The sequence below is a fragment of the Eurypyga helias genome, unplaced genomic scaffold (genome assembly GCF_000690775.1).
Source record: "Eurypyga helias isolate BGI_N326 unplaced genomic scaffold, ASM69077v1 scaffold13822, whole genome shotgun sequence".
Lineage (NCBI taxonomy): Eukaryota > Metazoa > Chordata > Aves > Eurypygiformes > Eurypygidae > Eurypyga > Eurypyga helias.
This window is the reverse complement of record NW_010237909.1, coordinates 3,242-16,381: the sequence shown is the minus strand read 5'-3', so window position 1 is coordinate 16,381 and position 13,140 is coordinate 3,242. Positions and strand designations below refer to the sequence as shown.

Here is a 13,140-nt window from a genome sequence, read left to right as displayed (position 1 = left end):
GCCTGCCCCCCCCCCCCGCCGGCGGCTGTCCTCGCGGCCTGGTCGGCAAGGGCTGGCGAGGAGCTCCTTTCCTTCCCTGCCGGTGGCTGTTCTCCTCACCGCTCAGTTGGCAAGGGCTGGCAAGGAGCAGGCTGGGCCAGGCGAGGACATGCTCTGCACTGCGTTTGCCCATCGGTTGCTTCTCCCTCTGCGGTGAGGGGCCCTGCTGCAAGCAGTTCGGCATTCTTGTTTTGCAATGCTGCTGCTCAGTTGTTTTTCAAGTGGCTTCGTGCAGCAGATGTTCTCAGTCCCACATGTGCTTTTTCGCTCCCTCTAATGACATTTTTCCTATGCAAACAGTAGCTTCTACTGCTTTTGCTGTTTTTGTGAAAAACACAAATCCCACACTTCAACTGGTTTTCTTTTCAGCCTTCTCAGCACTGGTGGAGGTGGGCCTTTTCCCTCCTCTCCCTCCACCCGTACCAGCAGCAAGGGAAGACGCTTCCTCACAGCCTCCGCTCAGGTCTTCCTGCCTGTGCCCCCTGACTCCCACGGTGCTTCGCAAAATTAGCTTTTGCAAGCTCTTCCCATCCCTCTCGTTCAGCTGAACGGAGACGCTGACACGCAGAACAATTCCTTTATACCACAGACAGAAGGAATATTTTAAAAACTCTTGCTTTGCTCTCTCGGCTGGTCGCACCGACTCTGAAGGGGAACCTCATCAACCCCAAGGCACAGCAGCAGCAGCGATGAGTAGCCTCTCCCTCCATGGTTTCTGTGTGACATACCTGTGACTTGTTTTGTTTTCTAAGCTGGTGCCACAACAGCCCATCGTTGTGAGCTGGTGCTGGTACTGAGTCACGGAAGATGACAAAAGTAAGGGGTGCCCCCGCCCCGCAACACCTATGCAGGAGAGATCCTTGATCCATAGCAGGAGGCACCTTCCTCTGCAGGAGGAAGCGGTCTTCCATCCCTATTCACCTGTCCTGCTCTTTGTCCAGAGGAGATTTAGGAACTACTACCCCTTTTTTATTATCTGCTTCCAAATCTCAATTCACTCCCTCCCCTTTTTCACTCCCTCTGCACCTTTAGGCTGTCATTTGCCTGGAATTTTTTCCCTTCTCTTTACACTTCACTCCCACGGCTCGCCCACCCACTCTACGAATAAGAGGGGGAGAGCTCGCAGGGGAAGAGAAAGGCTTTTACAGGTAATTTGATGTAATTCATGGCATATTGTTTCTTTGTAATGCTTGTGTGAGTTTCATATTCGTGAAGAGGATAAATTTACAATGGTGGCTGTAACCCGGCAATGTTGCAGTTCGCACACACAGCTCTGCCAGCTCTGCTCAAGGATGACCTTCACAGTCCCCTCTGGAGGCTTTTTTAAGTGTTATTATATTTCAGGAAATTAACTCATCTTCCCCCCCCCCCCCCAGTAATCTTTTACACTATGCAAACAGTGTGTGAAGTCTTTCCAAATTCAAGCAGTAGTATTTTAGACCACACTTTGTGGAGACATTAATGACTAATGGGTAAAGGAATGGTGAATCAAAACACAGAGTTCAGCCTTAAAACAGAAAGGCAAAATGACCTTCACCCCACAAGGAAAAAAAAAAATCCAGAGCTAGTTTCAACAACAACAAAATCACCCATGTTCAGATCCTCTGCATGATATTAGCATGATAGCCAGCTAATCGAGCCACAATGAAGCATTACAACTTCAAGACAGGATAAGGAATTCTCACCCGAAAAATCTTCAGCGATTGCTACCATTTACATTTTTACTTCCATCTTTCTAAAAACAAACAAAAAACCCCTCACAAAATCCCCAAATATACTACTAAAAAAGGACCTTTTTTTTTGCAATTAATGGTTTACTCTTTAGAAGACTCCCAAACATGTAAGGAAAAAGACAGTTATGCTGACAACACCACTGGTCATTTCATAATTATTAATGCCATTCTATCAATTGAAAGATTATTCAATTTAATTTAATTTCTTATCTTGGAAAAAAGTTCTGTTTCTGAAATAGTCATTTATACAGTTAGGAAAAGAAATTTTCACAGGCATTTTAAAATATCAGTGGTAGTTTGAAATAAAAAGAAAACCAACATCTTTTCTCAGAATTACTGAGCCAAGCAAGCAGGCCTTCCAGATTCTTAAGATTTCACCATGCAGAAGAAAATGCACGTCCCCTAAGGCTGTCCAAATTGCCTGATCTCCAAAAAAACTTGACATTTCAGCCTGTATTTTTCAGGATTTTAACTTTACTTGTTATTTCAATGAAGATCCCGTGACAAAAAGCACCTCCCTTGCAGTGTGTCATTTTAGATACTTGCTCATCATCAATTATGACTGAATGAAGGAAAAACTTCCCAATGCTGATATCTGATAGTGAAATACTATTTCAAATAAAGGAGCAGCAGCTGCCTACCAGCTCTCACAAATCAGGACCAGACTGGGCAAAAGAGGGGAGAATCTAGCAACCATCCTGCAACGTGCTGGTCAAGGCAGATAATGGTGAAGGTGGATAAAATAATTTAATGCAGCTTTCCCCCATCTCTCTTTTCTGGACCAAAGAACAATGCATAGGTCAAAGCAAATCCCAACACATCTAAATGAACTGACTGACTTATCAAAGCCACCAGAAAATCCTCAGTGCACGTGTATATTTTGTATTACATAAAACACAAACGACAACTGCACGCAGACTGACGTAAGCGGGATTAACTCCTCTGTACCTATCCATAACTGCCTTTTCAAAACTAACTGCTCTCACCCGAGCTTGCCTCACAGGAAAACCCCCTGCACAGGTAACAAAGCATGGCACTACTGAAAAGAATGAAAGCCTTACTTTTGGTGCATTGTGTATCACAGGAGTTACACACAAGAAACACATTCCAGAACACGCTGCAACTTTACCGTTAAAGGGTATGTCACACATCTGAGTCACGTACAAATCTAGCTCGGGCCTAGCGTACATTCTAATGCATATTTAACCCACACCTTCTCGAGCAAAAAGTACAATAAAAAACCCTAAGCACTAAGGATGAATTAGATACCCACTTAACAGGGAAACAGTAATTTGTTTTCAAAGTAAATAAAAGGGAAGATCTGCTGTTGTTATGAGGTATATAGGTATACATACTTACAATTTTAAAAAAACTATTATCTTTTTATTAAAAGTGACTTTAAAAGGCCTCAAATTGACTTTCCAGCAGCGGTAACTGAACGAAAAGGTAAACAACATATATGTTGCTCCTGCACTCCTAACAAGAAGCTCCCAGCATCTCCTGAAGCACCACCTTGTGCAGGTGTATACAGTAGCCATGTATACATGTGCTTTTTAGAAAAAATGAATTACAAACACCTTTAAATTACTATCTACAGGCACAACCATTTGTGTTAACATGTACAGCTCTTAGCTCTTGACTTTCCAGCATGATCAGTTTTTTAATTCATAGCGCAGTCAGAGATGACTAGTGTTCTGCCATCGATCCTTATCCAGAACTCTGGATTCTAGACATGATGAAAAGCTGACTCAAGGGAATTAAGCAAACCCCACCTCACCCAGACTTGGAAGCAGCAGGCCTTATGGGAAGACATTTCCTATAGTGCTCAAGCTTATTCCACCACAGGAAATCAGTCACTCCCACTCCTTCCCCTCCTACTCACTCAGAGTGCAAACCACTGAGAGCAAGTTGACCATAAAGCAAATTATACTCTTTATCCCTGCTCCTACAGGTTTCCCCACCAGGCATGTACGTTTGCAGAGACAGTGGTGATGTTCTCCCGCGCTCTCTCTCTCACATCCATCAACTGCCTGCCAATGTTTTTCTGACAAATTTCCTTAACACAGATCCCTTCAAAGCAAAAGTGAATTTTAGCATGCATAGGTCACGGTACAGAGTCGCAATACTGTACCTCTATTTTGATTCTCTTTGGTGACAGCTCATCCCTCTCTCCACATTTAGATCTAGAAGAGAAGACACATACACTGTCAATAACCAGCACATTAACCCTGACCATCAGAAATAATAATGAAATACAGAGTCAAGGAAAAATAAAATCAGGCAAGAACAAGTAAGATGCACAGAAAAAGCCTCCAATTCAATTGGACGTGGCAATAAATGTCAAGTACTGAGGAACGCAAGCGCCTTGTGTTGTTTCCAAAACTGTCTAGAGACTCATGCATGCTTCTTCCACACAGAAAGGAAATCTACCTGAGCACAGAGAATTACAAAAAGGCCTTTGGCATTGCTTACCCAGAATGGATGTATATTTACTTTAATCACTGTGGAAAAAAGGGGAGCAAAGGAAAACCATAAAAAGCTCCTACAAGCACAGGAAAATGTTTTGAAAGGCTATCACATTACACATGAGGGTCTTAGCATTTCAAAGCAATACACAGAAAGTATCAAGACTTTCAATCATATTTATTAATTCTGAAGATTGAATTTAAAAGCTATTAAGCCTTTGTTACTTTTTCATAAGGGCAGTTCCTTTAACAGAACAGTAACAACTGAAATCAGGACTCAGCTTCAGTTCCTTTAATGCAAGTTTCCACGTCACTCCCTATGACCTTATCTTTTCCATTCCCTGGAAACTAACAAGCCAAATCTGTGCATGGGAAAAATAATTGATACACTAAGCAGCTCTGGCTATTCTGCCTATTTACATTAACCTTGAAATACACAAATGCCTGAAATACTTGAAATGCCAGCCTCCCAGATGCCTGTCAACATGCACTATCATCACAAACCCTGGAAAGCTAGAGAGCAAACGAAGAGGTAGTTCAAGACAACAAAGTTTTAGCAGCTTGAAAGCTTCACGACTTAAACAGCATTTTTCTACCCTCCTCAGAAGAGCACTATGCTAGCAGAAGTGCAAGAAGAAAGTGTCTCTAGTGCTTCAAAAGAAATGCTATCAGACTGATTAGTTCCCTGAAAGTAAAGGTCCTTTGAGTTAATTAAAACCTTACTTGGTGGTCCTGTAAGTGTACTTGTATGTAACTTCTCGAGAGATTTGCCGAGCTAGTGCGAAGAGTTCGTCTCTCCTCGTCAGCAACGCGTTATCTTTTACACACAGCTGAGCGGCTGCTTCGTTAACTGTTAGCTGGAAATTAAACACAAAAACACTCAAGATTTTGCATACTTTCAGCCATTGTGCCTGTTCTTCTGAAATAATAAAAAATTTCAATTGCAAGTAAAATGACCTGTAACTGTATACTAAACCCTAGAGGGTTTCTTCAGTTTATTTATACCCTTCCTAAGCCAGGTAAGCTCCTGGGAAAAGATGTAAATGTAATTGGTGCACTTAATGTCCTTTAAAGCAAAACGTTATGGTAAGGCTCTCAACGTGCACTGCCTGTGCCTCGTCCCAGCATTAATTAAATCTCAGTATAAAACAGTAGCTCTGAACGTTCGCAGTGTTTGGCTCCCAAAGCCTGGTTTACAGGGAATACTATTTTTATAAACGCAATATGCCCAGGACTTGGGGGAAAAAAAAAAAACCCAGCCCTGACAGTGTTGGTACAGATGGCTTTCCCTGGTGAATACAGCATAAATTCTGTAGAAGGTGATGGTTTAAGAAACGATTCAACTTTTTTTAGCTGCGATTCTCACCCTCGTGTTTGTGAAGACTATCTTCAGACATGAATCAAATGTAACTTGTTTCACGGATGTTTTCCTGAGCCTGCCGGGACACATTTCTAGTGCCTCTGCTGCTGGCAATAGTTTCATCAGGGAGAGGGGGGAACCAACCACTGAAGGCTCAAAATGGTTTGGCAATGCTCTCCCGAAGCCTATAGGAAGTGGTGATACTGTCATGAATTAAACCAGCTCAATGACACAGCTGTCTGAAAGCCCATGGTCAACAGTAGGGACAAACAAGATTATTTAACGTGAGAGACACTGAAATTGAGATGCCGGAGAGGAGATTCACTGCTCCTTCGTTGTGGTTTAATCTCTTACTGAAATCAGCACATCCTTCCACAGGAAGCAGGGGATGAAGAGACCTTTCCTCTTCTCCCTCGGCTGAAGAACAGCCATCGCTTGTAACCAGGTGTGAGAGCAAGAGGCCAACAGACTCCGACATGTTTTGTTTCCAAAGTGCCCACAACTCTTCCCTCCAGTCCTGCGAATTAAGCTGCTCTGAGCCTGGCTCCTCACAGACGAGCACAGCCTAAGCTCTGCCGCTGCTGTCAGCAGCCTGTTCTGTACCTGTCTCAGGTGAGTGAACATTTCAGAGCAGCCAGGTTTTCCGCAGCACGGTCGCACACGGGGTTGAGATATGGCACCCCAGCCCCTGATCTGGTAGCGCGCTAGGCCTCAGTGGCTGAGGACGGGCAGGACCGCACACATCTCACCTCAGACGCCAAAAACGCTGCTCCTGCAAGAAGCACTTCTCATGGAAACAGACGGAAGGTGAAGCTGAAGGCAGACCAGCATGTTGGGTTTGTGTGGCAGGGTTTTGGTAGCAGGGGAGGGGCTCCTGTGAGAAGCAGCTGGAAGCTTCCCCAGCTCCAAGTTTGACCTGCCTCTGGCCCTAGCCAAGCCAATTAGCACCCCTGTGATTAACTTATTTAAGAGGGGAAAACAAAGAGAACCTGGAGCGCAATGTGAGAAAGACTCTAAGGCAGACACCCAGGTCAGTGCAGAGAGGAATGAGGACATGCCTGGAACAGAGGTTCCCCAGCAGCCCGTGGTGCAGCCCATGGTGAGGCTGGCTGTGCCCTGCAGCCATGGAGGGTCACGGTGGAACAGAGACCCACCTGCAGCCCCGGGAGGACCCCACCCCGGCATACGGGAATGCCCGAAGGAGGCCACGACGTCACAGGGTACCCATGCTGGAGCAGGCTGCTCCTGAAGGACTGCACCCACAGAAGGGACCCACACCGAAGCAGTTCATCAAGAACTGCAGCCCGTGGGAACGGCTCACGTTGGAGAGGTTGGTGGAGGACTGTCTCCCGTAGGAGGGACCCCATGCTGGAGCAGAGGCAGAGCGTGAGGATTCTTGACAACGTGTGATGGACTGATCCCAACCCCCATTCCCCGTCCCCCTACGCTGCTGGAAGGGAGGAGGGAGAGAAATGAGGAGCAAAGCTGAGCACAGGAAAAGGGAGGGATGGGGGAAGGTGTTTTAAGAACTGGTTTTGTCTCTCATTGTCCTACTCTGATTTGATTGGTAACTGATTAAATTGATTTTTCTTCCCCAAGTTGAGTCTGGTTTTTGCCCGTGACGGTAACGGGTGAGTGATCCTTCCCTGTTTCTGTCTCAACCCACGAGCCTTTCCTGATATTTTCTCCTCCACGTCCCATGGAAGGGAGGAGTGAGCAAGCGGGCTGTGTGGTGCCGAGTTGCCAGCTGGCAAAAAAAAAAAAAAAAAAGACTAATACAACACTGATGAAAAGCACTACCATCCAAAGCAGGCCTTCATTTCTGCAACAGCGATAGCTATTACTTTACCAAGGATAAGTAACATAGCTAAGGTTTACAAAATCATGTGAGATGTTTTTTAACCCTCAATAATTGTTGAAAGATGGGAAAAAGCCGAAACGACTAAAAATGCTTTGGGTAGTTGTAGGCAAATGCTGTTTATCCTCATATAGGAGAAAAGCCAAATGTTTGTTTGTTTTTCCTGGTTTCTTCTTTCAGGTCACATCCAGGCTTACTGAACTGAAGTGCACCATGGCTTCCTGCCTCTTCAGGAGGCATAATACTGCAAAAAGTGTGTTGCATACCTAAAATAATGTTTCTGTTTGCTGGAAGCCTTACTGGTATGAGGCAGCATGTAACCATACAGGCTCGACAGAGGGGTGGGTATATTCCCATCTGATGGGGTTCATAGATTTCCCCCAGTAAAACCACGTAATTAAATACCAAGCCCTACTGTTTTAGTGAGTCAGCACAAAGAAAAGGAAGAGACCGAGCTAGACAGAATTTATTGCTTGCATTTCTTATTCCTGTTTCTCACACTATTCAAGAGGATTTTTTTTTTTGCTTTTCAGTTCATAGGTACCTAGAGAAGGACTGAAATATTAACACATGAATTACAAATCTGACTCAAACAGGCACAGGTCACTGAGTTCAAGGGCATGCCTGGTACTCATCCCTCCTCCAGTCCACCTTCAAACACAAGAGTTCTCTGGGCTTGAAAAGCTGTGTAATACCAAGACAATGGGATGGATTAAGGACAGTATGTTTATTGGGTTTGGAACCTCTTTGTTTGAAAGATTCAGCATCAGATTTTATGCTTGATCAGTGCATTACCCAGATAATCCTACCAATAGCACACACTTCCAAAGCAGCTCAGTGTCTACAGCCCTCACTGGCCTCTAATGGCTGCACAAGCCCTGAGACACTCCAGCGTTCATAGCAGAACAGAGGATATTCTCACTAATTCACCCCCAATAATTCCATCAACTTTGAGTTTAATTTGCATGCAACTCTGATCTGCTCGAGAAGCCAGAGATACCCTGATCTTTACATTAAGAAGCTAACCACTACTTAAGCTTTTTAAATTCACAGTGAAGTTTATTCAGCTGTTCACTGCCAGCTGCAAGGAGAAACCTTGAACTGCGAGACAGAATGACAGCCCTGGAATGTATTAACATGTGCAGAAACACAGTCTCTGGACAAGCAGAAACTTACCTCCCTGGTTGTTTAAGATCCTTCCTTCTGAGCAGTAAATTGTTTAAGCCATCAAAAACAAAAGTTTGAGTTTACAGACGCAAACTCTGGTTTAGCAGATTTTAAACAAAAGAAAATAGTCTCATTGCTACTATTTTCTTCTTTAAAATGGAAACGGAGGGAAAACTGTTCAAGATAGAACTTTGTGAAATCCGGCCTCTTTAAGCAAACAGTAAACCAGTTATGAGCAAATTCTTCTTGCTTGCATGTGTGCAGTTCCCATCAAGTTCAGCGAGGCCCCACATGCGCAAGTGAGGCATAAGTCAACCGCATACTCCTTTGATATCGTGCCCTTAATCATAATAGCGATAGAAGTATTTCCTAAAGCCAAACCACGCTCCCATTCCATTTTTAAACATGGTTTTACAATGATGTAGTAAAGATCTGTAGTGCAGTACTAAAAAAAAAATTTAACATGGCAGAACAGCCATCCTTTCCTCTGCCAGCTCTTTGCTACCCTGCTCCTCCAAACTACCACCGCACTATTCCCTCTTCTGGCTTCGCAGAGCCCCTCCTGAGCCTACCACACAAGCCGCCCCCGGCGCCCACCTCCCATTACACTGCTGGATGCCAGGAAATTATCCTACGAGAAGTCTGACCGGATTGCAGAGTATCTTCTGCAGCTGCTATCCCAGAGAGAGACTGTGAAAGCACACAGCTGTACACACTGTACACCCTGACTGCCTCCATCCTCAGGTGGGGACAGCCCCCCTTCTCCGAATCCTGACTCTGCAGGAACGTGCACAGGGCATCTCCACAATTAATCCTTTCAAATCCTGCCTCCATCTCACACGCAACTCACTCCCTTACGGGAGAGACTTCCCCAAGGGTTGGGGGAGTAAGTCGAGATCTGTTCTTGCACATTGGGTGAATTCATAGACTCCAACATAAAGCTACAAGGCATGCAAGTGAAAGCTGCACAAGGAAAACTGTGTGGTAGAAACACGGCTGACTACTGACAAGCTCCCTCGGAAGCGTCTCCCCAGTCTGTAGTAAAAGCCCTTCTGAAGTCACTGCTGGTGATGTGCAGTTGCCTCATAAATGTAAACACATAAACAAAATGTAAAGAAATACGCCCTGTTTCCTTCTGCCCTTCTACTCGGAAGCATAAAGAGAACCTAGTCTTAGGCTATGGATCACACACCTACAAAACTTCTTCTTGAAGCGAAAAAAAGGCTAAAGCCAGTACAGTTTTTTGGCACTCCTGTAACATAAACATTGCCTTTCCTTTTGGGAGCTAAGCCTTACATGCCAAATTTTAAATCCAACTGAAATTTTGCAATCACAGTTAACTGTGAAAATGCTGATGCAGCATTCGTATCAACAGCGTTTTGGCACTGCTTTGCATTAATGTTTGTTCTCCTCTTGTACTGTACTTTGGCACTAGGGAACCATTCCCCACACAGACACACCTATGGCGTTACAACATATGCAGTGTGAGCCTCAAGAGTGCCGGAAGAGAAGCAAAGGAGGCCCACATGGACTTTTAGGGACAAGAAAGAACTGATGCTACCCAGGTATTAAAGGACAAGCCTTCAAATAAGAGCCACCCATCAGTACTGGAGACAGCATTTTTCCTTCCTCCTCACAAAAGCTGGTCAAGTGAAGTGCAGACTAAGAGCACTGTGCTCAAGAAACCCCACAATTAAGCTTCTTCCCAATTCAAATACAAACCCACCAGGTTTAGGGACCTCATCAGCAGAATCCTTTTTACCTCGAGGACACAAGCTACAGAGCAGGGTCTTAAGGCAAGGAAAGACAGCAGAGGGTAGTAACCAAGGCAGGTGATCCTGTTGCCAGACAGAAGTGATTTTAGTCACTAATCTTCCCAACGACCAGTCTACTCTCAATGCTGCAAGGGAGTATCACGACAGGACTGCTTTAAACACATGCCGAATGCTCGGATCCCAAGGCCACGCTCAGTGCCATACTGGCTTGCTATTTCAGTGCCAAAGGGTTTAAACCCTGTGTCTGACAGGCCGCACCACTGACAAAGCAGTCTGATGACCCAAAGTTGAAGCGATCAGCACGTGCACACACCCACCCAGCCAAGGAAGGGTACTTCTACTGCACCCCAGATGTCTAACCCAGAGCAGGACCACCTGCAGCTCCTGTGAAACACAACCCTCATCACCCAGCAAGAAGTGCCCATACAAACAGTGTACCCTGCGAACAGCGTATCGCAAAAGGTGTAGAAAGAGGAGAGGAAGGTCCCTGTCGCCCAAGGTATATTACCTCGTGGAGGGTGAGATGCTTGCCATCCTTTCTTTTCGAGTCAAACCTGCCATATATTGCACTGTACTTCCTGATCTCCTCCTCTTTGTGAGGGTCCTCGTCACTCATCTCAAAGATGTGACCAATCATCTTTGCCAGTTTCTTATTTGTTTTCAGTAACTCCTTGACTTCATTCGAGTCACTTTTGGGCAGGGAGGGAACCATACGTTCCACGCATTCAGCAACCGAGAGAGCAGCGGCGGCATCCAGAGTCTCACTGTTTTCCTTTGGTGAAGCTGGAGAGCCAAGGTCAGCCGGGGAAAGACTGTGTTCGCTCTCTGTGGTGTGGTGCCCTTGCCAGAGTCTGGGTTCGCTGCCGCTCTGCAGCGATAAGTTCCCCACCACGTCGGATTTGCTTGCACCCACACTCTGCACGCACGTCGTGGCAGCACATTTTGGAATCTTCAAGTGAGGCTCTCTGGTGCTGCTGTTCCTTTCATAACTGCTGCAGGATATCCCCAGCCACGCGGGAGACCCTTCCGGCAGCTTATATATCGGAATGCTGCTGACCGGCAAGGAGGTGAGAGGCTGGTTAAAAAGACCAGGGTTCGTGACCCAGTCCCTCAAAGCCTTCTGCAGCCTTCGGACGTGAAGCGGCTTGCTAGCCATGCCTACCAGAGCCATTATCTCCAAGAACTCCTCTTCCCCTGCTTCACAGAGCTGCTGGACATCATCGCCACCCTGCTGAATGAAGGCGTCGAAGTAGAATAAGAGATTTGCTTTTTGGAGTATTCGATACAGCTGCAATTCCCCAAGGGTTCTGGGCAGAGCTGACGCCATCACGGACGACAGAACCTGCAGGCAGCAAAGAGAGAGAGAAGGCGAGCAACGTTTTTGTCCAGACGCATTCCCCCCACCGCCCAACCTTCCGTAAGGCTGTCAACTCGGAGGACAGGATTTCTTTCATTGTAAGAACACATATGAAAATGAAACAAAAACGGGCGATAGCTCTATTTTTTGACTAGTTAACTTAATGGAAACACCTGTGAAAAAACAAATCAGCAGATAGTTGCGATGCACCTACAAAAAAGATGATTCAAACATGAAGCCAGCTTGTTTTCAGCATTCCCACTTCCTGTTTGCTCCCAAGAATGTCATTCAATATTGCTCATTGCTTCTACTTGACTCTCTTTTACATCTTTGTGTAGAAAAACATTCCAAAGAATTACTGCCTACTTGATGCCCTGAAAAGAAAAAGCTCACCAGTTTCGATTCTCCTTAATTCTCAAATTATTTCCCCCTATGTGTGGAGGACAGTAAAAGGAAAGCAAAGAAGAAAAGTGCTTCACGGAACCCCAGAGGATTAATGATGCTGTAAAACAATCAGTAAAAGGGTATTTCAGAACCAAGTACTTCTACAGCTTTCCTCATTTCACACACAAATGATCTAATGCTTCTGCTGATCTTAATTACGGTAGCAACACCTGCAGACAAAGCACAAATACTGATGGATTCCAACACATGTAGTTCAAAAACGCTGTTTTGAATTCACCTGCCCCTTCCGTTTGCTAAGGGGCCTACGTGCCACTGATACTTATGACATGAAATACTGCCCAGCAATACAGCAATTGCACTCTGAGGGCTCCCAACAGACCAGCTGCAGCAGCGCTCTACCCTGATGGCTGCAGAAAAACCATTTGCACGAGTTTCAACTTCATAAAACCCGTTATCCACAGTTATCCCGCAAATAATAAACTCTTCAGAGAATTCTAGGACCTCACACACATCCCTCTTCACTCCACGATGGCTTTCACAACTACAAGCGGATAATTTCCAGTATTACTGTATTAAGCTAAACCACCAATCAATAAGGTCTAAAGCATGTAATTTATAGTTGGTTGGGAGTAACAGGACCAAAACACGGAACTGATCTGCTGACATTACTCTGGCTCTACTATCACTTTCCACTACAAAAAAAACACACAGTAGTAACCCAACAAATCAGCACTTAGGGCGAGATCTGCGCACACTGGGGGGCAACTACGTTAAAGCGCAATCCCCCCCTCCCCTCAAAACTGATGCAAGAATGGATGTACACTTAGGGGCATCGGGAGACTGGAAATCAAAAGTAAAGCTACGGCAGAAACTATTTTTTACAATATGCACTTTTGCATACTGTTGGGTTTTTTTTGTTTTTGTGGGTTTTATTTACAATATGTGCTTTTTTTTCAGCAACTCAAAATAAACGTAGAGATG

At 45.1% G+C, this 13,140-nt stretch overlaps 1 protein-coding gene across 2 annotated transcripts in view; it reads right to left on the bottom strand.

The window, feature by feature from the left end:
* The window catches only part of NAB1 (NGFI-A binding protein 1 (EGR1 binding protein 1)), an 18,690-nt gene extending 6,948 nt beyond the window's left edge, over positions 1 to 11,742 (bottom strand). The window contains exons 1-3 of one of the 2 annotated variants that reach the window (XM_010147655.1): positions 10,906 to 11,742; positions 4,961 to 5,094; positions 3,904 to 3,955 (exon numbers count right to left, since the gene is read on the bottom strand). In XM_010147655.1, the coding sequence (XP_010145957.1) occupies positions 3,904 to 3,955; positions 4,961 to 5,094; positions 10,906 to 11,724 (1,005 nt within the window). In that variant the 5' untranslated portion in view covers positions 11,725 to 11,742. The remainder of the gene's footprint in view (positions 1 to 3,903; positions 3,956 to 4,960; positions 5,095 to 10,905) is intronic. The other variant, XM_010147654.1, reaches the window with a different exon arrangement.
* Between the last annotated feature and the right edge of the window lie 1,398 nt (positions 11,743 to 13,140).